The sequence below is a fragment of the Falco naumanni genome, chromosome 10 (genome assembly GCF_017639655.2).
Source record: "Falco naumanni isolate bFalNau1 chromosome 10, bFalNau1.pat, whole genome shotgun sequence".
Taxonomy (NCBI): Eukaryota; Metazoa; Chordata; class Aves; order Falconiformes; family Falconidae; genus Falco; species Falco naumanni.
Genome location: NC_054063.1, coordinates 7201019 through 7226830, shown reverse-complemented (window position 1 = coordinate 7226830; position 25812 = coordinate 7201019). Strand labels below are relative to the sequence as shown.

Below are 25812 nucleotides of genomic sequence, written 5' to 3'. Positions count from 1 at the left end.
CTGGCAGTAATTTCTTGCATTTGACTTGAAAAGCGCAATCCATCTCCCAAATATACCTCCACTGTAACTTTTTGTGGAACCTTCTACACATTATCCATAAGCATCCCTTCATCAACCAGTAACTTTACTTAAGGGGGGAGCTACCCACTCTCTCAGAACAGTATCATACAAGCTAATCTAAAGGACACTAAAAATTTAAATTCCTCTGCTATGCACAGTACTAGCGGCACTTTTAGGTTTAATGCTTTGCTGGTGCAAAGGCAAGGGGAGCTTGTTCAAGCACTGTTTTCTCAGCAGACATCTACAGATTTATGGCAGAGCACTCTACAGCGAGCACAGCCTGGAAACAGAAAGAACTGTCAACTGGACCACCGACTACATACTTCAAGTCAAAACAAACATCAGCTTCTATCATCTATCATGATTTAAATTGGAAGGGCTTTGCTTTACTTCCAGGCTCGAAGAAAGATATGCGTGTCTGCACAGCCTTTCTTCTATAACCGGGTCCCATCACTCCCTTCTCCCCACCCCCAAAAAAATACATTTCAGGTTTTGGAAGACAGTCAGAAAGAGGCCGTGTGCTTACCCCCGATAATGGTTAGATCATCTTTAATTCTAGCACCTGAAGTTATACAAGGGTTTGCTTAATAATCAAGTTTCAAAGAACTGTTGGACACATTCAGTAAGGTGACAACTGTGCAATACCACTCAGTATTTCAATATCAGGGACCATACTCTTGAATTGTTTAAACACAATCCACAGAACTCAAAATTAACAACCATCCACAGTTTAACTAAACAATCAGTTAAAAGTCTTACAGTTTAATAATTCACATAATGGTCAGTCTTTAGTAAGGGATAGTGAAGCTCATTAAAACACAACACTAGATTTTCCTCTATGGGTGCGTTGGGCAGGCACATAATCGGCCGTTCTTGGATATAACCGGAAGAGTAAGGAGAAGTTCACCACAGTTTGGCAAATCCCACATTTTGTCAGTTAAAAGTGAACTGTGAGAATTAAATACTCATCTTTACATATACACAAGTTTATGCTGTGAAAGCATATTTGCTTACAAACATATAAAAATACTTGTTAACTAGTTTGATAAGAAAATAATGTATAAAAGTATATAGCAAAAACATTTAATCATCTCTGACAATGGAAAGATCAAATTCATTTTTATATCACATGAAACAAAAACAGCTACAATTTTAGTTTTCCTTAATCCCTTACCCAGAAATACAAAGGAAGACACAATTTGTTTCCAAACAAATGATGTGAAATTTCTTAATAAGCTGAAACGCCTCAATCCAGAATGAGCTCAGGTATTTGGCCATATCCTAATAGTAGTAGTAATCATCCTGTAGCTGTTCTGGATTCATAAAATAAATACAGTAGACTATTTTGGCCACTGAAATAAAACTGCAGCATAAATGAGAGATGAAAATTTTTGCTGACAATGAAATTCAGTGTAGGTTTTTCTTAAGGCTAGCTGAATACTCAAGTCTAATTTAACTGAGGGCAAAAAAAGCCAATCCACTCCTTTTTTTTAAGGAGTATCCTCTATACTTCAATATAGGTCTTTGTAATAGCTAATGAAATGTCAAAAGTAAAAATAAATTAATTCACAAGAGACAACTTATGCATGACTTCAACACCTTGTCCTACACGGGTTTGTTTCATCTCCTTTGCGAATAAAACTCCACAAGGTGCAAGCTCTTAAGGGAGAGAAGGAAGGAACTGTGGTATTAAAAGAAGCAGCCTTAGTGTTTTGTTTTGAAGTCTGCCCCAGGATGACCGAGTCTTCTTCAAGAACTATTCTGCCAGCTTCTCGGACTAAGGCTATTCTGGTGACCACTTTTAGGACATGCACATATAAGGCTAGACCAATACCAGAAGTGATGTAAAATGATGGAAAGAAAAAAAAATCTGGCAGTTGATAGCTTGGTTCTTGGGATTCTCAGAAAATAACACAATGGCAGCCTTTCTTGTCTTTTTCTTTCCGTGTTGGCTCTGGTGAAGGAGGGCACTCTTGTTCTTGAAATTTCCTGGAAACAGATATTTCAAATTCAATTCATAGAATCATTTTCAGTTCAGTAAAAATAAATACTGTATTTAAAAGTTACTGGTTTACACTCTTATAGAGGAGGGACTTACTTTTAACACTCAAACTACTAACTTAGTGATGGTTTTTTGGGTTGGTATTTCTGTTGTGATTTTGGTTGTGTTTCTTAAGAAACAAAAACTAATTTTTTTGCAGAAGGCAGATCCCAGATTTAGTTTCACAGGTTTGCTTACCAGGTGATCAATAAAATCTGAGATTTAGGTGAAAAAATTATCTTTCAAATATATATTACATTCACATCAACATTCTTCCTAACACAGGAGTATTCTATAATGGAGAGTACTGATCAAACTTTACAGGTAACAGCAGGAAGAATTTTCTCAGTGATTTCCCACTACATTTTGTATGTTTGCTGTAGCTATCCATTAAATTAGGGGCACTAATTATCTGGTCTCAAATGATCATACCTTATAACTCTGACAAGTTCATGAAAAGCTTGGTCTACATTCAATCTGATTTTTGCTGAGGCTTCCATGTACGTTACTTTTAGTTGCCGCGCTAGCTGCTGACCTTCCTCTTGCGTCACCTGTAACACACATCAGTCATTAAGTTCAAGGCTTCTGCAGGCATACTCCTATCAGCAGACGCTGCACATACACGTTAAGGATGTATTTCCCTTCAAACAATAATGCTTATCTGGCCACAAAATAGTTTCCACACTGTCCACGTAATGCAACTGAGGAACAAACCCATGCAATGAATGTTTTCAAGTGCAAGCGAAGACTTAAAGTTTCTGCAATTGACAGAGACTGGCCCTCTGAGGAATTTCCCTCACTGCAGCTGCCTTGTCTTTGCTTCAGCTCCACGTAACGCCACCAAGTTTTCCTTCACAGGCAGACAAGAGTCCCTCACTCCTCAAAGCAAGGGCTTCAGCTAACACCTGCTGGACTACTAACAAACCTGCGAATACTATTGCTAAGTTCACCTTCTCTCTCTCCCAGCTAAGTCTAAAGAAAAAAAAATAATCAGATGACTACTTTTAAAACAAGAACTTCTGAATCTTTAGAGGAGTCGTTAAAAAAACCTGCTTATGACACAGCACAATATTGATACAGCCAGTTATAAATATAGCTTAATTACAAAAGATCTACAAAATCCATGAGACCTTCAGACTATACAGAGATACTGAAGAAACCCTGTCTACCTCTTGACTCCTTGGGACAGAGGAAAGGGAGATGAAGAGGAAATAATGAGTGTCAGAAGAAGTTGCTATAAAGTTTAAGTGATGAAGCAGAAGGCAGGAAGCTAGCGGACCATTATAGGAAGGAGGAATAAGTCAGTCACAGGGCAAACCCAAAAGGAGATCACTGCGTATTTTTGGATGAAGTAGAAGGCAGCGAGGTCAGACAACAGAAGGCCACCCTGAGCTGCGTCAGGCATGTGAGGCTTCAACAGAAAGGTCACCCACAGGGCCGGGGAGGAAAGGGCAGCTTTCAGCGATAAGAGGCAGTACACCAGCTCTTGCCAAGACAATGGCTTGTGGAAGAAGTGTCAAAGATTACACTGCTTTCACAGAGAGAAGTTAAACCACCATGTAGAGGACTGATGATGAGGACAAAGAGAAAAAGGATTTATTTCAAATTCAGTTTTGAAAAGGCACTCAGATATTCATTTACATTAAGAAGCTCTACAGAAATGGAAATAGATGGGAATAGAGAAGCAGCATCGGCAGAGTTCACCACAGTACAAGACACAGCAGCTGCACACACAGTTTGAGAGCCTTCACACACAGCACCTCAACATTTGATTCCTCTGTCCTTAGCACCCCTGCTGGTATTACCTTCATACACTTACTGCTGAATTGAGGGCTGCTCTCCCTAAACCCTCATGAAGCTCTACAAGGGGCCCCCAGCACCTTGTGCCATTAGCTGGACTATCTCAGGATGCATCTGCTGATCTCACTCACAGAAATGCTGTATTTCAGTGTTTTTACCACCAGCTGAAGCAAAAACACACCCTCAAAACCAATCCAACCTCAAGATCAACTACTAGAGCTGTATTTTTAACTGCAGGGCACAAAGTGAGAATGACTGGGACCCTTCAAATCCTCCACTGCTGTCTGAAATCCGACTGTTATTCAAAAGTTTTTGCTCCGCTAGTTACAACAAATCCAGTTACACCTTCCTCTCTAGCCCCGTACATTGAAACATCCTTATTCCAATGCTTATGAAGGCTGCTCTGTGAGAAACATTCACAGCTGTTTTCTGGCACATCAACGACATTGCAGAATCCCCCAAAGTTTGTATCAGGGCTTCCAGAACCTTCTATGCATCTCTGCCTCACTTAAACTAAAGTACGTTAAAGCACAGATACGGCAGGTTCTGCAAAACCACTTTTCTTCATCCCTGCACAGTCTACTGTAGCCCCAGAAAGTGAGAGGCTAAAGCCTAATAAAAATAAATAATTGGGAAGGAATGTACAGTCCTGAGGAGAAACTGAATCCGGTCTCTAAACACATGTGGTTACTACTTTCTTCATTATTTTATCTAAAGCACATTAGAGGTATAAAACAAAACTAACACTGTAATAAAGTCAGACTGCATTTCCACAATATTCTGCATTTAAAATGTTATAGATGCAACAGTGAAGTCCTTACTCCATTTAGTAGACCATCTGGAATTGTTTAATTCCAAAATAATCTTTTTGACAATATACTTGTAGGATTGACAAGTAGCTTGTGGTCAATTTTAGTGACCTCAACGAAGTCAGTTTAAAAAAGTATCTTTAGTTTGGGGCATACTACATAAGCATTTGCAGTGCCCAAGCCGTAAATTAGAGGCCAGAACATACCAGTCCCATTTTCAAAACTGAGGGAATTGTACCAAGTACAAACATAGAAGTGCTTGAAAACGAAAATATGAACATTTGTTTTTTTATTCTTCCTTTTCAAGTATGACAACCCTGTATCTGACAGGTTTTTCAGTAAGCATGATGGGAGAGCTTATTAAACATCACCAGCAAATTAAAACTAAATCCTTTTTCTTCAAAGAACACTGTATTATATTTTGACAGATGTAAAGACAACCACAGATTTTCTGGTAGTAAATGTGCACGTAGATACGTGTGTGTTGGTTCTGCAGTGAAAAATATCTTAGTTTTGGTAAGTTCAAGGCTGAATACGAATGGGAATCACTTACGGTGCTTATCCTTTCTTACAGGGTATTTTACCATTTGATTTTGGATATCATTCGTTCACACTGTTCAGACATTTGGTAAAAGTTTCTCCAATTATAGATGATGTGAGCAAGTCAAACACAGGAAAGCTTATGCCCCCACTCCCCAACTTAACAATCTTCTCACTCAAACAGTTTCCACTTGAGTTCCTGCGCAAGCATCCTGCGAACACGTCACACACACACACCCTTCGCTATCCTATCTGACAACTGTCAGAAATACATTAATTTCTGAAGTTTCTACTCTTTTCTCCACCTAAAGCAGCTTACAAGGCTGCCTAACGTAACACCACATCTTTATTTTGCCTGGACACTTAGGCAAGACTACTTGTGTCAGCAGGTAATGGTTAAGCGCTTCCTCAAATTTGCCAGGAACCCCTTTCTTCTTCCTTGTGGTCACCCTGCAGTGCTCCCTGCACAGAAACATTGCCCACGTCTGCCAAGGGCTCCACCACTCCTAAAGAGCTCATCTGTCTGTCATCCTGATTTTCTGCCTCACCAGCCCACTCACGAGTGTTGCTCGTTCACATTTACAGCGGCCACCGTAATGCTTTCCCGTAAGGGCAGCTCACTACCCACTAATTCTATTTTGTCTGCGTTCTCATATAAGAAGCCACTTTGGTACACACAAACCGTGGTGATGAAGCACTGACACGTACTCAGATGGACCGACTTGCTGTATTCAAATGCTGCATCAGATAGGTGCCTGGTTGCTAGTTCTCTATAAAGCTCAAAATCAGACAAGCCACGGGAAGACCCGAAGGTACGGCCCACCTGTGATAACACTGGCGCCACTGCATATGGCCATGAAATCTACCACCTCGAGAAATTATCGCACTTGCATGAATCTTAACTATCACAATAGTTAAGAAAAAGGGCAAAACAAAGCGTTAAATCTACTTGGGCAGGCCACCACCCAGGTCCCTGTACCCACCCACCCCCTGGAATAAGCGACCTCAGCCCAAGCTAGCTGTGAAACAGTGACTCTGCAAAACCATCACATGAACTGCCTGCCTGCCTGCCAGCACCTGGGCTGATGCCAATCCCGGTCAAAGCGCAAGGCTGTTGGCCTGGCATCATCAGCTTCGCCCATCATCTGCCCATGCGTAAACTGGAGTTGCACGGAGCAATCTTGAAAACCTTGCTTTAAAGGCACGGATGATCTTAGCGCTTGGCCTCTCAGATGCAAAAGCAAAACCAAAGTTTCATGAAAGCCAAGCCCTTTCCCATTGCAACCTGGATTTTCCTTGAAACCCTGCCATCTGGGGAATGATCAGACTTGACCCAGTTTAAGTTCGTAGTTACCTACAAAAAGTCATACATATCCTGCACTGACAAGTCTACTCCTCCATCACTAGTGGTTATTACCAAAACATCTGGTGCTCTACTGAACCGTCTTACTGTAGAAACACCCAGTGTTGAGTTGTACGGAATTAACTCACCTAAGAAAGATCGCTACGCTGCATTTACTTTAATGAAAGAGCAATGAGACATGGTGTTTCAATTTTGGCTTCACAGTCACCAGTCTGTGACTGCTTAGGGAATCTGGAAACACTGGTAACTTTATTCCTTCCCATGCAAGGATGTTCTAAAGATCAATGCTTGCTCATCCTCTAATAACTCATTTCTCTTTGTCAGCCTCACCTGTGGATATTGAGGACTTTGCCTCCCATACAACAAAGGGGACAAAATTACAAGCCGCCTGCTTAACTCCATTTGTCTACACAGTTACTACCCTAGCAAATCGCTACCTCAAACCTCCTTTCACCTCTCTCCTTCCAAAAACACCTGTGAGTTGACCTATAGCACATTACGGCCACCACTATTCTAGACTACACCTTTGGTGCGCCCCAACACCTCATCAGGACCACGCTATTGTTTGTGCGCCTCTGCTGTACAACTCAGTTCATGTATTTACTGAGAAACAGTCACCACCACACAGGGATCATTAGTTACACATCATTCGCTTCCAACTTCACAGTATCAAGATAGTACTCGGTACTGTGTTCAACTACAAAACAGTTACTTGTGTAAAGGTGTGGCCAGACCCTTGAGACACCCAACACTTTCCTACACATTTAATTAACTCTTTCTGGACCCAGCGAGATTTGTGTGTTCATTCTATTAGTATCGTTTGCTGATCAAAGCGCACTAAATTAACTTCATGTTAGCCTCCCAGAGGTAGTGTGTGCTCTCTATTATTTCACTGGTCTGCCTCCTGCCATTCAGGAAAGGAAAGAAGATACCTAGTATAAGTAGGTTTTGTTCTAAAAAAAACTCATGCCCAGCTACATGAACTTCTAAAAATGCTACTTAAATTCTGAAGCTAATCACAAATGTATGTTTTTCAAACGAGACAGCTAAGACAACTTCTTGTCAAACTGCCAGCTAAAGTGAGAGGACTGCAGTGTGACTCTAGCTTGGCTGACCAGGTTTTTTGGTGTTAACAAGTAGGGCCTGACACACCAGCAGACCAAAAACGCAAAAATGGCATTTCTCACATTTTTGCCCCAGAATTAGAGCCTGGGGACACCCCACAGCTCCTTCCCACCCCAGCACGCCTAACCAAGGTGAGGGAGCACTCCTGCCTTTGCCATTGCAGCTGCCTGCGCAGCAAGCCTGTAGCCAGAGCAGGGTGACCCTGCTTCTCAGGCTGAAGTTTTCCCATACTTGGGAGACATGGTGGCAGGATTAATTCTGAGCCAGATCAGCAAGCTGGTCCACCTCACTGACTGGATGCCTGCATCGAAAGTTCACATGACAGAGCAGAAACAACCCCACCTATGCAGTGGAGACTGGGGCTGTGTTTAACATGCAGCTGATAACATCTAACTGCTTGCTGCTGCCAAAAGGCGAGGTCTCACTTTCTTCCCCCCACCCCAACTCCTCCCTGCTCTGCTCAGAGCCACAGTCCCACCCCTTCCCATGCTTCGGGCTCTGGCACTTGAATCTTTCTGCAAGCTGATTTAACTCACACAGGTCCCAGAAAGTTATTCCAGCTTGTCTGTTTTCCTCCCCGTCTAGAGAGATGATTCAACTCACAAAGAGCTTCAAGCGAGAGCTAGGGCCAGCAAAGGAAAAAGCAGGAATGTGAAGTCAAGAGGGAGCGGAGCCTCTCCCTTCTGGGGACCAATTACATCAGCTCAGCATCCCCAAACCATTCCTTCAGCCTGACATAAGGCCAACTGAAACACACCATGTGAAAGGAATGGGGCAGGGAAGAGTTAAAAATACATAAGTAGCTGTTCCAGCAAACCCAAAGTGCTTTTTCAGCTACAGATGTCTAAGCCCCAGCTTATGATGGAAGTCATACAAATCCATCAGTTTGCATGTAAATTGTGTGAGGGATAGTACCAAAAGTCATGCCTGTCAGCATCTAATCAATTATAGTAATTAAGATAGCCATAAAAAGCTACAGGAGTTTTTGGGGACATATGCTTTCTTGTGTTCAAATATAAGCAGCAAAACTGTGAAGTTAAGCAATTTGAAAACAGCTACTTTGAGCTTGAATGTGTCTGAGCCTGTTATCACCTGAAAAAGCAGCTAGGAATCAGGTAGGGAGGGACCAGCAGGAGAACAGGTGACTAGCACCTCTTTCTTCCTTTAAGGGAGAAAGATGCGGTAGAATAACACTAGGAGGTGGAAGACCAAGAACAAAGTTCTTAACTGTTCCTAGAAATGCATCTTCAGGATTACCAATGACATTTGCAGGTATCCTCCGAGACCTGGGGCTGACAGCAATTGCGTTATTTCCCTCCCAAAGCATCTGGCTGTTTGTCCTTCAGCAATTACCGTCTGCAGAACAGTTCAGTTTCACCTACATGGTTTCCATGCCAACATTTGTGTATGAGATGAAGTACATTATGTTCCAGGACCTGCAGGGCTAAATTCGGGAATGGTAATAATGAAAGCACAATGGTAAGTGAAGAGTGGAAGTGTTTCGCTTCTGTCTCGGGGACAGGCTGACAGCTCTGTGCATGTGTGAGTACATGAAGTTACCTCTGATGAGTTTGTGAGCCAATTCTGTGAAAACTTCTTTCAAGACAGCATCTTTCAGCACAGGTTCTAATTTTGTCATAATCTTTCTACACAGGTTCTGGGGTAAAGATGTTGTGACAATCATGGGAGCATACTCACCGGGAACTTTTTTTTTTTAATACTCAAGGTTTTACGTAGTATTCAAGAAATTCAACAACGTACTAACCTACTGAAGTCTGTAACATTATGTGTTTTCAGTCTAGTTTTTTCTTGTTCTAGCCATTGGTTTTTGACAGAGGGAAGACTTTATTTAGCAAAGCACAAAACCTATGTAAGCACTTGCAGACAGAAGTTAAGTCACGTCCTGGTACACAAATCTGAGAATAGCTTATTGTTTAAAGCTGTGTTTTGCTTGTGAAACTCTTAAAATAATTACAGAAATTTTAGTAATATTTAGTTTACTGTCAGACAAAAAAAAACCCCAATCATATTTGCTACCAAGCTTTAAGAGGCATCTTACTGTCTCAGGAGAAAATACTAAGCTTCCAAAATCAGTTGCTGAAGAAAAATACAAGTTTGATGCCTGTTCCTTTCCTGCTGCTATAGTAAGATAATTTTCATTTCAGCTCAAATCAGTTTGATTCATGAAAAATCAAGAGTGAATAGGGAAAACATTTAAGACCCCTCCTTAAATCATTCTAAACCAAGTGTTTTAAAGCTTTCTTAGAACTAGAGCAGAGGTTGAAATCTACTAGTTTCAAAACTTTTATTTTAACATCTATAAATACAACAATAACTGTGCTGCTGTACTTCCAACTTTTAAAGTTTTAAGTCAGTTATGCAGAAGACTAGTGGTCAAATAGACATCAAATGGCTACTCATTTATACATAGCAGCAGGGAACGGTAAAAGCAAGAGCACTGAAGTCTCAGGATCGTTAGAGCTAGTGCTGGAATGCACTGTGCTTGGCACAGCGTGCTGTGGTGAGGAACAGAACAGAGGAACTGGACACGTTCATGCCTGAGTAATCAAGTCATGACAGAAAGCTCTCAGCTCTGTATGCGAATAGATTTGGTCTCAACGTAACCCCACTGAGTCAGACAGAAGATGTGCCATATGTGGAATGCCATCATGCTTCTAAGATTCTTCAAGGACAGAAACTTAGTGTAGTCCTGTTTCTTGCATTGGAATTACTTAGTATGGTATGTTATTCTTTTCATTTGTTTCTTGTTCCCAGTCTATTTTTGGGAAGAAAACCATTAAGTTTCTAGAAGAAAGTGAGTAGTAACTAACAGCAAGTGAATTACCTGTCTTTGGTGGTCCAGATCTGCTTTATTACCAACTAGAATCATAGGAAACTCATCGCGATCTTTCACTCTTAGAATCTGTCGTTGAAACTTATAGATTTCTTCAAAACTGTAAAAGAGTAACAGTAGAGCATCAGTGTACTAATTCATAGATTCCCAGGTTCTGCAGAAGTTCAGAAACAACGAGTCACCTATTTGGGCTTGCCCTGCCACACAAGCACAGACAGCTGCGGGCACCCCACCAGGCTCCACTAGCACAGTATGACCAGTTAGAGAATCATTCAACACAAACTAAAAAAATCCTCAAGTCACAGCATGAGCTATGAGCAGGACTTCAGGGGGGCTGCAGGGCGAGCAGAACACTTACCGTGTCTCAACCTAGAGGAACCTGGCTGCCAATGTGTTGCGGAGAATCAAGCGACCAGAGTCCATCCTACAAACACTAACTTTGGAGTTCAGCTCTAGCTAGAACATTTAAACTACAGCCTGGAGACCCTAGTGATCAATATTTCAGCTGGCAACCACCATGGCTACTTCTAGGAATTTTGGGGGAAGCTGTAAAGCTGGAATATTTTACTTCTTGAAAAACAGAAAAATGGTAGGGGCTAAGTGATCAGAATTCTTTCCAGTCACCAACTAAGTTAAACCAGGTACTGACACTGCTCAAGCAGTAAGGAATACGGCAGCTGTGCTCCAGTGAAGGCAAGCAAAGCAGAAAGCTCCAAGGGCCACCTATTTGTCCTGGTTTCAGCTGGGATTGAGTTAATTTTCTTCTCAGTAGCTAGTGCAGTGCTGTGTTTTGGATTTGGTGTAAGAACAATGCTAGTAGCACACTCAATGTTTTCAGTTGTTGCTGGGTGATGTTTATACTCAGTCAAGGACTTTTTGGTTTCTCAGGCCCTGCCAGCCAGAGGGCTGGAGGGGCATGGGAAGTTGGGAGGGGACACAGCCAGGACAGGTGACCCAAGCTAGCCAAAGAGGTATTCCATACCATATGACAGCATGCTGAGCATATAAACTGGGGGGGGAAGGAGGAGGAAGGGGGAGACATCTGGCATTATGGCATTTGTCCTCCCAAGTAACCCCTGTGTGAGCAGCCCTGCTTCCCTGGGATGGCTGAACACCTGCCTGCTGTGGCTAGTAGGAAATTAATTCCTTGCTTTGCTTGTGTGTGCAGCGTTTGCTTTACCTATTTAATTGTTCTTATCTCAACCCTTAAGTTTTACATTCCTTTCCCATTCTCCTCCCCATCCCTCTGGGTGAGAGGGGAGTGAGCAAGGGGCTGTGTGGTATATAGTTACCAGCCAGGGTTAAACCACAACACAATTAAACAGTTAATTCTCGCCTAAACAAAGTCTTTTGGAGGAAAAAAAATAAAATCACTCCTTTCAAGTAAACACTGTTAAAGCTACACAAATCACTATACAAGGAGCTTCAGATGCTTGCAGACAATCATATATCCTTTGAAGCACAGACTTCCCAAGCACTATATTTAATTCCAGGCATATAGTCTGAAGCCATTTACACCTAGATCTGCAAACCAAAGTTTAAAAGCAAGATGACCATCAGTAAAAGCTGCATTTTGAAAAAAAACAAGAAAAAAAAAAAGATGTAGTTAGACATTACAATGCCAATCCACTTCATCTGTGTAAAGCAATCACAAGAAGAAAGGTGAATTGGAAGGAAGGTAAGCCATGACGTACAGCTGGACCTCCACTGAGATACCCCGTTTTAATACTCTGCTCAGAGGCCTGTACCAACTAGAGGAAGAGAGTTGGAAGTTACCAATGAAGGCATCTAGGTTTCTTCTTGTTTCAGAATTAATTTCCTCCACAGAAGCAGGACAGACACTTCATTGACAGGCAAGTCAAGTCTTGAATCAAATGGCTATCAGAACAAAAATGAAAACTCTGCTCTTCAGAAGTCTTTGAAGGATTTCAGAGAGGAGAGCAATATGCAGTTTTAATGTGTCAAGACCTGCTTCAAATCAAGGCAGACCCTTAGCCAGAGGGGCTAACAAAAATTTAGGTTGGTCCCCCCCCCCCCCCCGGACAAATCAAGGAGTTCACATGAATACTTCAAACAACCTACAGTCACCTATAGCAAAAATATTTACGTTAACACAAATTCTCAGTATGCCTTAGATCCAGACACAGATCTCTGACAGAAGTGCAAGAGTCTCTTCTGGACAGATGAATGCATACATTTAGCAGCATCTTAAGTGTTACGGTACAAATCCAATGGAAACACACTCAGGCTCCATAGAATATTGGTCTTAATGCTCATTATAGAGCAGTTAATAAGATCAGAAGTTATTTTAATTAGAGCCTAGACCGAATCTTTAAGGCGGGGGGGAAACAGACAGGGTTGTTTGGTTTTTTTACCATTTTATTGCTCTTCTGTTCCAAGTCGAAACAAGTGGAAGAACATATCCCTGAGCACTTCTTTACTACTACATATCTGAGAAGCTCCATGGAGCAAGACCACAGCCAAAATATTAACTGATTGTCTGTATACATGGTAGTTTCCTACTCTTACAATGATCATGAGCTACCTGACCAAGCTTGTGAGCTTCTAAACAGATTGTTTCATCTCAACTCTGCGGTTGATCAGTTATGCAGGTTCCAGTCAATTCAGGGTGTAAGCAGCGAGCACTGCCTGCAAAAAAGTATAGAGACATACCCTGAACTGGATACACCCGTCCAAAAATCCAGAGCCAGCTGCTCGACACCGACTAGCACACGGCAAGGGGGTATTTCTAAGAACCGATCAGACATCACAGCATGTTGCCCTTAGTTTAAGTTTTTGTCGCTTCCAGGGAGCTAGTATTCTGGACTGTAATGAAGTGCTTGAATAGAGTTGTCATTTTTTGGTGTACGCTTTCAAGCCATCCACTGCAAGAGACAGGCGCTTTCAGTAAGTGGTTTAACAAGGGTTTTCATTAGCACTGAAAGAGCGTCAAACCACAGAATCTAAGAGTGATTGCACACTTAACGTTCTTGTTTGAGACTACTTCAGTAAAGGATAAACAGCAATTTAAGATTAATTACAACAGATTAATTACAACTTGTTTCAGTAACTTTCCATCACTTACCTTCCTCTATCAGTGACTGAGAAAACAAGCAGAAAACCCTCCCCTGTCCTCATGTACTGTTCACGCATGGCTCCAAATTCTTCTTGTCCTGCTGTATCCAGAACTGAACATAAGCAAAACATTGATTAAGTACAGTTCATGTTCTTAGGAGTACAGACTGAGAAAAAAAGAGAACCCTTCCTAACAGGATATTGCAAGAGCCCCACCTGTACATGGTAACTAAGCAGAAGTCACTTTTCACAGATACTACTGGATTTTTGCTAAGATTCCCAACGAGTTCTTAGACTGAAGAACTCAAGACCTACCAAACAAACTGAACAATAAAGTTTGGTGGACTTCTGCTACTTCACAACCAGCTGAAACAGCTGGAAAATGCTTAGGGAGACATAGGGATGGGGGTTGGGAGGGCCGCTGGTTTGTTCTTGAAGAAGTCACTGACAAGAGAGAACTGAAACTTTTAAAGCAAAGCATTTATATTGCACTTGGGAGAGGCAGCACACAACAGCCAAGTGATGTGTTTTTCATTCCACCTTGTCACCCAGGTAGCTGCCAGGAGTTATCTAGATTCTCCCAGTTCTGTAGGCAACTTAGGCTTCCAGAATAATTCTTAAAAAAACATGCAATTCAGAACAACACACACATACATAAAGCATAAGCAGTTCAAATGCTGGGTATCTCATTAAAAAGACAAAGGTAGGTAGCTTTCATCAGTTGCACACTTCCATAAAAGCCACATGCTGCACCGTTGCTTACCCGCGTCACGTTTTGTGCACACAGATACAAACAGACACGAACAGCTACGGGCTGCCAGCACCCTGCTTCAGCCAGGCTACTCACTGTCCAAGCGCGCAGCTCTTTCATCTATCACACATTGCTTGGTGTAGGAGTCTTCAATCGTTGGATCATAATCCGTAACAAAATAGGACTGTGGAAAATAAAACAAGTTTGTGTAAGGCAAGCACGATGCAGGACACTCATCGAGCAAGACGCTAGAACCGTACACCTGACAGCTTAGGGAAGATGAGCAGGTTCTACCCGTGTACAACCACGTGCTACTTAATCCAAAAAGCAGGTAACTGCTTTCCTGTTCCTAGTAAATGCTTGTAAATTGTAGAAATTACTAGCTGAGTCACTGAGTTTACTGTAATTCCCCCAGAATTTCTAGCATTTTCTAGAGATTTCTGGTAACTCCTACGATTTCCCAGAAGGAATCCCTAGAAAACTTTTGGGTTCACTGATTTTTAAGGTCTCCAGTAACTTTCCGTTTCTCTGAATTTCGGGTAGGGGTCAGAAGTTTCCAGGATTTCCTCCCCCACTCCCAGAGCCAGTAATTTTAGGAAGTGCCAGGATTTTCCCAGCTGTTGCTAGAATTCTCTAGCAGCTTTATAACAGTTTCTAGCTACGACTCCACACAGCACAAGTGGCACTTCCACTAAAGTTCTATTCAACTTTCAAATGATCATCCTTGTTCCCAGGATTTCTCTCCTGGTTTTAATGACTTTAAGCACACACACCAGAAAGACAGCTACCTGAAAGTAGTACAAGCCACCAAACGCCTGGTGTCACCCACTGCTTAATAAGCACAAGGCTCCACCAGATCCTGCCAGTCTGCCACAACCCAAACTGCAAAGCAAAGCGCATCCTGGTACATCTTTCTAGAGACTCTGTGACCTGGTATCGAACTCTAGGCTAGCACTACTGCCTGCAGGCAACAAGTTCGGGTTTCCAACAGTGGATTTGTAGCTTGCACACAGTCACAGCAAAGTTATCTCCACTCAAAGCTAAAGCACACTGGCACAACAAATGTGAACTCCTATCACATTCCTCCCCCTCCGTGCTCAACGGAGCAGGCACTGGGGATGTGTACTACCTTGACTGTTCAGAAACCAAGCACACGGGGCATGTACACACCCAGATGAATGCCACAGTAACGGAAGGAGTACCACCCGCGTACGTGAGTCAGTTCTGTAAGCCAGCAGAGAAACAGGAGTGCTTTAAAACTAAATACTGGCTCCTAGGAATCAAAAAAAATAAAAAAAAAAAGGGAGGGGTGCTGTTCTTGCATTAACAAGGTATCACCAAAAATAGGGCGCATCTCCTTATTCATGTCAAAATTAATAGCTGTCACTGAAGCATCTTTCTGATCACAGAAATTCAAAAATACCAAGAGACACCAATCTGTTCCTGCAAGCTTACCAAAGTCAAGTTAACAGATGGCATGGTGGGGAAAACAAACGAAAAAAAAACCATGAACACTAGCCCACTAGAATTCTCCAGACACATCACTGTTGGTGCAGAATGCAGTTAACTCTGCTCTTGCAGGTACAGCCATATTAATATGGCTGTGTTTGTTCACGGCCAGTTTCAAGACAGAGCTGCCCAGGAGAGCTGGCTCAGTCCTTTGTCCTGCCTGCACCAGGTTTCTGGGTTAACAGCATGGACATGGACTCCCCAGCAGAGCTCCTCGACCAGGCTGCAGCTGCCTTGCTGGGAGGAACACATCGCCAGTTTAACACACTTTACCAGCTGTGTATACTATATATAGCCTATGCTCATATACCATAACCTCACCATCATGCAACTGGCTGCAGGAAGAGCATGTGCAGGTTGCTGTTGATCTATTAATTTCGAGCTGGCACCATACTGAAAAACTGCTGACCCCTAGATCGGAGACACTGATCAGCTCTGCCTATCTCCTTTGCATTTTAAGTAGACATCAGTAAACTGTCCGCTCAGGATACACCTACACAGTAGTCTCAGTCATTCTGCATCAACAGCACCACTGTGTAACCAGCTGTCTAAAGGTAGCAGTAACTAAACAACCATGTTCCTCTGTGAGAAGGACAGAACCCTAGCTATCTCTCCCACCAGAGATTACTGCGGCACGTGAGCTGCTGTAATTCACTCCTTTCTCACAGTGTTTCAGAATGTAAGTCAAGTCGGACATTCCTGGTTAAGAAATGGTCTCCTCCCTCGTTCAGAACATTCATGCACACTAAGCAACCAGCCCCCTCCAACCCTTTCCAAAACCCCACCCACACAGGACAGGAACCCAAACCAACCCACTCCCCCCCAAATTCAAACAAACCAACCGGCACGGGATCCTAAACACAGCATCAAACTTCCAAGTTTTCCAGCAGAAGAGTGCCTATTTGCAGGCAGCAGAACATCTTGCCACAGAGCCAGCCCCAAGATGATGCTATTCCAACTACAAGTTGTCCCTTTACCTTGCTTCTCTGAAGATTTAGAAGGAAAAAAACACTGGCTCCAAAACTGTCCTTGTTTTTTTCTTTTACTTGTATCCATGACTCAAGAAGTGCTATCCAGAAGCTTAAGAACAGACTTTGAGGCATGAATTAATAAACTATGAACTGGGTCCCAATTCTTCTGTGGTTTTTAACAGACTTTGAAAGATGGAAAAGAAATTCACTTAGATCAACATACAAGACCGTAAATAAAGCCATTTACAGAATCTGACTTTAGAGGGGACAATCACAAGGAATAGAATTTAGGTCCTATGTTTCATTAAGGAAACAAAGTGGTATTTATAAAGAACCATGAGGTGACTAAAACATGGTGTCACTACCAGTGTATCTAGAAATTCAGGACTCTGACTAGAAGGTAAAGCACACAGTTTGTCTGAAGTTACTCCCTATCTGTCTCCAGCTTCAACTCCCATTCCTCCATCCCAAGAATTCAGTTAGTCTGACCCTTTACATTGACAAAGCAGTAAAGTCAGCCAAGTTTTAAATAAAAGGGATAATTTGGAATCAATTTATTTCTCTCTCATGAGTCAGTATTAGAAGATCACCTAAAGCAGCAGGTTTATCTTTAACAAGAGCAGTATTTTTCACTGACAAAGGTCAGAAAAAGAAAACCATAATAACCTCAGAGGAATTCTTCATTATTTTCCTCATTGTCTGCCCAAGGGCCAAGAACTGCAGCGTGTTCTGTCACCTCCAGGTCATTACTGTGATTCCCTCCACCCTTTCTGGTTTGTTTTTCCTTTGGTTTTGTGTTGTCGGTTTTTTTCTAAAAAGGAAACTACACACAAAGCGAGTGTGCCATACTAGGTACAGAGATGGAACACTGTTCCTCCTGCAAAAAAGGGAACAGGACTAAGTTGGCCTGATCCAGCATCGGCTGCATCTCAGATTCAGAATGATGCCAGAGCTCCCCCATTTTACAAGTCTCTTACGAGCAGTTTCTTCCCTCCCATAGAGCTGTGCTGCCAAATCTGCTGTCACAGCCACCACAGGAGAGGTTTGCAAGGCAATTAGCATTGTGGTTTACCTCCAGGCACTGGACAAACTCATGTGCCTGAAATAGCTGCTGTTTTGAAGGAGCCTTCCCAAATTGCACCAGGACTGTTTGCCACAGGGAGCATGTCAGCCGCTGCTTGCAGGCCTCATTCAGTCAGGGTTCATTTACAAAAATTAGATGTAGCAGACCCAGTCTGCTACACAACGTGAGCAGAAACAGACCTTGCTGCTGCTGCACAGTGTTTGAAGAATTAAGGGATGGCAGAGAATATCCTGAAGCACCCCGTGAGGCTGTACCTTTACTTCTAAATGCCAACCTGCCACAGTGGGCAGGTGCCTGCACACCCAGCAAGCCCAAGACCATACCCTGACCCCAATAACTTCGTAGAAGCCAAGGAATAATTGCTTCAAAGATCAACAGGAGTGCAATCCCAGCAGATGCAAAGCCCTGCCAGCCTAGTGGGTTTAAACTGACACCGAGTCCAGACAAGCCAGAGGAGCACACCCTCCCCCCAGTGTTCAAATACCCAGGTCTTGCCCGCTGCTGTCTCCTTTACGGAAACTGTACGTGCAAGTCCCAACACTGGAAGGCAGTTGCCCTGCTGAACGACACCACCAGAAAGCTACAGCAGGTATCTCGGGTGCCAGCTGGCACACACCACACTGGAGCACTCTCTAGGGTGACCCATTACAACCAGGTTGTCACATGTGCTCTTCCAGGAGTTTCTATGGCAGATCGGGAGGAGCCAAGCCTCATTCAGCTGGCTCCACCACAGCTGGCCTCTGCCTCCAGGAAATAGTTAGAAGAAACTAAATTTCATCTCTTAAGACAGTAACTTGAACACGTCCTTCTGTTACAACATTCCCTTAATCACTAGCAAAAATCAAGGCTTTCCACCCACCTCCTAGAAGGGAAACAAGAAGCCGAGCCCAGTAGTCTCATCAACCATCCAATTTAATATTATGCAACAAGTTTTCTAGGTTTCCTCTTTCTAAGAGTGCTGAGGCAATCAAGTCCAGAGATGGGAAAGCCTGCCAAGGACACAAGCTGTTTTGCAGAGGAAAACAAAAAACAAACAAAAAAACCCACCTCATCCCCACTATCTATATCACTGGCAGCTGGGCAACCCACCACCAAAATCCCTTCCTATAGGCACGCTTGTAATCTGGAAACTTATTTCAAACACAGCCTCCTGACCTTCACAGGAGTGTCTACTTGCAGTGCTCGGGAACAATGACACAACTATACCAAGTACTGCTCTAGCAGCCTTAAATATTACCTACTATTTAAGGTAATAGTAATCCCTAAATCATTGTTTCAATCACTCAAGTCTTCTGGCAAGGGGAACATGTGAAAACCTCCTTTCAGTTTATCATCTTCCCCCTCTGTTATGCTGCCTTTAATATACATAAGGGAATTCCTTCATTAGCTGGGCTTGCTTACAAGCTCATCCCGCTCCATATATTAATAAAAATAACTATGGAAATAGAGATCTTACACTGAAAAACTGAGAACCCCAGTGCAGTTTCACAGCTCTCATGCAGTTTTTCTTATTTACTCTTTGGAAGGTCACCAACATCTGCAAGCTGGAAAGCCACTGGATTGCTTTCTTTTGCATCAACATTTAACTTTTAATGTGAGAGAAAAGTCCGAAACTATCAACAGGGAGCTGCTACACGCTGCAGCCCAGAGGCTGGTTGCAAAACATGCTTCCTTTTATCTTTACACAAAGTTTGAAGGACATGCAACAAAACGCAGCCCAGCACAGCGAAAGCGCACCACTACGAGTAAGTTAAAGGAGTGGTACATGCCAAAATACATATTCATTCTCTCTTTGTCTATAATCTCCATTTGTATTTACTAAATACACTTAATGTTTCAAAGAGCCACTAGTTGCCTATTTAAATTTTTTCCACGTTTAAATTTTCAGTTTCAACCCGGTGAAGGGAAGGAAATAGAAGGGTTTCCACCCTCCAGCTGGAGTTACAGACCAGCTCCAGATTTAAATACCATCTACAATTTCAGCATTGCAAATAGCCCAAAAATCCTTTCTAGCTCAAATTTGTAAGTTAGAACTTAAAACAAACATGTTGGTAGATGCTACACACCAAAGCTTCAGCTTTAGACTTGAGTACATTCCCAAATACCTGAAATACATGATCCCAAGACACCTCTCCTAGGCTTTAAGCACTACTTAACAGAGTATTTCTTTTGGCAGTTTCTCCTTAGACTACCTCTAACACCATCATTTCTTTTCCTCATTTCATCTCCACTTCAAGAACATCTGTCTGTTCCTGTCCCACTCAGCAGATGTAAAGTCCAATTCACGATCTGTGGTGGCACGTCTTCATCATGGGTATAGAACGAACAACAGTACCTGCTACAGCCCCATCATGCACCGCAGTGAACAGATCAGAAACACTTAACCCAGAAAAAGATGGAAACCTGACCAAGTTCTCTCTTGCAAACAGCTTTCTTCATGTTTCTGGCATTTGTTCCAAGTCACAAAGTCAGTGCAGTGTTGTAAGACCAAGACTGTAGTGCCCTGGCCAGTTAGTAGGACTACAAGTGGACACCTTTCTGTTTGAGGTATTTGGCTACACTGTAAAAGCTTTCTCAGACCAGGAATTCAGATCTAAACGGCTGACTGCAGAAATCTGTTCTTAACTTTCACTGTCTCACCACCCATGGAAATCTTACAGCCTCTGCCTTCAGCTCTTGTGCAAGAGCGACACAGCAGTCAAGTCCATAGTAAGGTGACCGCAGGGTCACACCATGCCCTCCCCTCCAGGCTGCAGGAGGGCAGAGATCCCTTCAAGGAGTTTTCATCTACATTCCCATCCCTGTCCCTAGGGGAGCACAAACAGGCTCGATGTCACCAAGACATGTTCCTGGAGGATGGGTGGCAGTAACCTGCCACCTGACTCAAGCACTACGGCTGGCTCTGGTCCAGAGCTAACTCACCGAGCAGAACTGGTAAGCTAGCAAAGCAGCTGCTAGAACCTCAGCACCCAAAAAGGTTACCTGAAGAACCTCCTTTCACAAGATAAAGGAGGCTCCTCAAATCACTTTGGAAATATTTGAGCTGGCTGGCTGGAAAACAAGGAAAACTTGCAGGAAAAAACCCGAACTGACTTCTGGAAGCAAACGTAAACCCAGGCTGCATTCCAGGATAAAGGAACAGACACAGCAAAACATACAAATTTAGTATTTTGCAGAGCCTCACGCACTCAGGTCACAGAAAAGACAGACAGACAAAAAAAAGCTCACACCACTGATCTCAGAGTCTTTGACAAGCTTGCTACTTACCATATACCTCCCCAAGCACAGGTGGCTCAGTAGGACCTGGCTTTTCCAGGCAGGTCTAACGGGGAGAACAGGAGATGGATGCTGATGGGGTTGCCAAGAGGGTGTGCCACCTCTGCAAAGGGCTCAGGCACCCCACGGAACAGCACCAGCAAGGCTGCAGGGGCTACCCACAGCAAACCCACCACCACTGTCAATAGCAGTGCTTGAGATAGCACTGGGCATGCTTTGCTGACGTAAAGAGGCACACTTTGTAGAAGAAGGAATTTGGTGTTGAACACCAGGGATAGCAGGGGCCCAAAGGTCTAGAATTATGCTAATAAACACTAGACTGCAGAGATAACAAAACACTGGACCATGCTACAGAAGGCCAGGTGTATCCTCCTCCAGTTATCCCATATTCATACAGATCTTTAAGAGCTACTTTCTTTTAATTACTCAAACAGTAAGAGCGTCTGTTCCTTTCTTCCAAAAACTATAAATTAAAAGGTAAGTCAGTGCTTGTAAGTAATCCATGATACTTCCCTTGATTTACACTACTTCCCGCTGTACTAATGTATACTGCCAGCACTGTTATGGCTATCCAGGGAAAGAGATGTCATTTGCAACCACAATTACTGCAATTATCCAATGATGAGAAACACTTGATAATTTTATGAACAGTGAAAACTGACACACAAAGAGAGAAGAGGATTAAACTGAAGAAAGCTATAGTAAAGGAAAGATGATGTAAGCCATATACAAGTGAAACCTTTTGGAAACACACAAGTTGAAAAAGCTCATTTCAGGGGGGACTCCATTGCTCCCTACAACTCCCTGACAGGAGGGTGCAGGCAGGTGGGGGTCGGTCTCTTCTCCCAGATAAGAAGCAACAGGACAAGAGGGAACAGCCTCAAGCTATGCCGGGGAGGTTTAGATTGGATATTAGGAAAAATTTCCTCACCGAAAGGGCAGTCAGGCATTGGAACAGGCTGCCCAGGGAGGTGGCGGAATCACTGTCCCTGGAGGTGTTTAAAAAACACGTAGCTGTGGTGCTTGGGGACATGGTTTAGTGATGGACGTGGCAGCCCTGGGTTAACGGTTGGACTTTATGATCTCAAAGGTCTTTTCAAGCTAAATGATTCTGTGATGCTATCATTTATTCCTGAAGAACTAGCATTACATGTATTACATAATACTGATATTTATGGTTAAGTACATACTTAATGTTTCTGTTAAAGAAGAAAATCATAACAAAGATTGCAAAGTTCTTGAATAACTGATGGTAGCCTCAGAGTACATTCATAAGATTACCTCCCAACACATGATTTGAAAACAAGAGATACAAATCTTAAATTCTGAATAAGATATAGTAGGATACAAAAATAAACATCTGACTTGGTTAAGTACAGGTAAGTCTTCCCCTTAACTTGTTTATGCAATGCAAGGACTGTCAAGACCTTGTGCTTTGTCTGGAAACACTAAGCAAAGCATGAGTCAGTCTTATTATACAGCCACATACTCTTCTCTCTCCATTCCCTGCCCTTCCATATACACTGATAACTGAACGAGCACATCAGAAAAACTATTAAGAAATCTGTGTTCAGTGTATGGGCACTATTTATTGCACATAGCCAAACATAACATGGCTCTTTTCTTTACAGGCTTTGTTGCAGTCACTACCCAAAGTATCTAAAAACAAAACTAACTTTGCTTCCCTCCCATTGGGAAACATGAGTTAGGATGCGGGGAGTGAGGGGAAAAAGGATATAGAGAACAAAGCACCTTCAATCTGAAAACTAATCCACAGATCTTAATTCTGTCTACATGCTTTTAGTTTTCTTATTTCCTAAATGAACAGTTGAACTTCATATCTATAAACCACTTGTTTCCACTGATGCTTCTCTAGATAGCCATATGCTAGGCAATTCCACAGATCTCATCCATAGTTCAGCAGGAGTGACTCCTGTTAGGGATTTCAGAGCCACGTTAGTTCTGCAGCATCAACCTATGGTGCAGGTCACCCAGTGGACTAAGGCTCGGGAAGATGAAAGCCTGAAATCAAACTGACTTTTATGCTCTGAAAGGAAACATCCGTCAGCTCTTTGCACCTTTCAACACTCCTAAAAACCAGCCTGCTAGTTTTTGGCCCTCCACTACCTCCTGCTTATAATAAAGCAGCTTTACCTTCTCCAAACCTAACTGCACTGCAGCAACACAGGAAAGAATCTCCCTTTTCTCCCTCAAATCTGGCGTGCAAGGCACGACTTGCAAAACAGCTTGGGCTTACAGGTAGACATCTGGAGAGGTTTTAACTGCTAAACAGATAATTACAAGATTCTGCAGAAGAAAACCCAGAACAACCACATAGGCATCCACCTACAGACAGCAGACTTGCATGGGGGAAAGAAGAGTCTTCAAAAGGTAACTAAGGCAGCCCCTCAGTGCATGTTCAAATCAGAGGTTTAAAGAATAACAGTTACAACTACTTGATTATAAAATTACATGCCTTTTTGCCAACACCCTGCCCCGCTTAAACATACTGTTCGGGTAACTCATCAATGCAGCCTCAACACTTGGACTTGATGATCTTAAAGGTCTTTTTCCAACCCAAAGGATTCTACAATTCTAATTATGGACAGAGTGGGTACTGGTTACATGCACGTAACATGAATACTGATGAGAGTGGGTTTTTTTAAATGCATATGAACATCTTTTTAAATACTATGTAACTATGTTCCTTAAGAAAAAAAAAAAAGTTGATACTTTTAAAACAGCTTTCACCTTTTAAACTCAAACTGGATCTGCACTGTGCTTACATCCCCTTTCAGTTACTGGCTTTGCAGCTCTCCACACTGTACATCAACTCAGTATTAGCAGCTCACCAGCCTGGGAACATTCACCTCTAATTTATAATTCTCAAATGTCTCAAAAATCAAACCACACCAGACACCAAGTACACTCAGAGAGACCTGTTTTAAGCAATATATGCATTAAACTTTGGCCTCTTGAGTAATTCCTGGTGATGCAGTTTTCATTATTCAAGATCAGAGAACGTACACTTTCACTGTCTGTTAAGACTTCTTTGTAATGCCTTGAATTAATGCCTTTTAATGCCAGTAAGCACCTACTAAATTCTTTGAAGGTGGCTGTGCAATTTCTCAAGTTGAAACATGTCTGACTGTAAAGTGTACTCTATACTGCAAGCAGAGCGAGTCTTTATTTCATTTAATTTTGGTTTTGCTTCACAGTAAATATATGCAAGAACTATGAACACAACAAGTACTTAATCTTCCTGATCTTGGCCACTTGCAATTCAAGGAATGTTTTAAAATATTTTCTGCATACTATCTTTTCATCCATAACAATTTATCAGGTTCAGGCAGTTTTCAACACAGCAGCTCGCACAAGCTCTTCAGGACGAACTCAGGTTTTATTTTCTCAAAAAGCCCATGACAGCTTTTAGAAAGTACCCATCTCATTTTAGGATGTGTATAATCAGGTAATAGGCAACACAACTGTAAGTGAAAAGAAAGCAAGGTTACTCAAATCTCTGGTGGGGCAGAAGTTACTGGAATAAGTTTGCATACACATTAAATCACTACAACACCTCAAGATAAACTGTGTGACAAGAGCTTTGGATTTACACATGTAAGTACAGTAACGGAGTAAGACTTACAATCAATTTAAATAGGTTTAAGTTACTGAAGTGAAGAGCTATCTAAAACAGTCAGCAACAGACTTCAGGTTAGAGGCTAGGAAGAGACCCATGTTCAGGGCATTCACAGTCTACTAAGAAAGAAGCCACTTCCCAACTCCTTGAGGAATGTACTGGATGAACTGAAATGCATATTGGAAAAGTTAATTCCATGGCAGAAAACCTCTTGATGAGAGTGTAGGTATTCACATCAAATCAGAACCTTTAAACTAGGCTCAAGTTGTAAACAAATTACTTGTTGATTGGACTTTTCAGACTGCCTTGCCTAGGTTACAGACACTTGGACCTATACAGTTACATTAACGCAGTAAAAAGTATTTCTAGCCCAGATAAACCAGTAAAGGCTTCACTTCAGCAACTGTAGTGCATTTTAGTAATGTTAACTCCTGCGTCCCATTTTAAGTACCTGAAAACATTCGAGCCCTGGGCCTGCACAGCAAGCCAAGGCAAGCAATCTCTGAAGTTAATACTTCCTACTTTCAGAGTAAGAAGGGTAAGATCCATCTTAGGTAGTAAGAGCCTTTTCCTGCCTTCACTCATTACATCTCGGCTCTCCACAAAGCCAGGGGCTAATGTCAGTTGTGCAGCTTTGCAATACCTTGGAAGCAAACGTGGGCTTGGACCACAGTTACTCAAAAAGAGCCAGGCAGGAAGCCTGAGAACGGCAAGTTCTCTGCATTCTTCCTCTTAAAGTGTGTTCAACATGAGATACAGCCAGGTTAACTAGTCCATTAAATCCAGAGCCTACAGTTTTCTAGGATGATTCAAGTTAGGACTAAATATTTGCAGGGTAGTATTTCACAATATAACTGAACTACATTTGCAATTTCCTGCTAGTGGAAGAAGGAGGTTTTGTCATCGCTACTCCT

At 42.4% G+C, this 25812-nt stretch overlaps 1 protein-coding gene across 1 annotated transcript in view; it reads right to left on the bottom strand.

Annotated features, from left to right (window-relative positions):
• Positions 1-592: 592 nt before the first annotated feature.
• Positions 593-25812, bottom strand: part of RRAS2 (RAS related 2) — a 45901-nt gene continuing 20681 nt past the window's right edge. The window contains exons 2-6 of the mRNA XM_040608448.1: positions 14515-14602; positions 13678-13780; positions 10584-10692; positions 2534-2652; positions 593-2049 (exon numbers count right to left, since the gene is read on the bottom strand). Of these exons, the coding sequence (XP_040464382.1) occupies positions 1962-2049; positions 2534-2652; positions 10584-10692; positions 13678-13780; positions 14515-14602 (507 nt within the window). The 3' untranslated portion in view covers positions 593-1961. The remainder of the gene's footprint in view (positions 2050-2533; positions 2653-10583; positions 10693-13677; positions 13781-14514; positions 14603-25812) is intronic.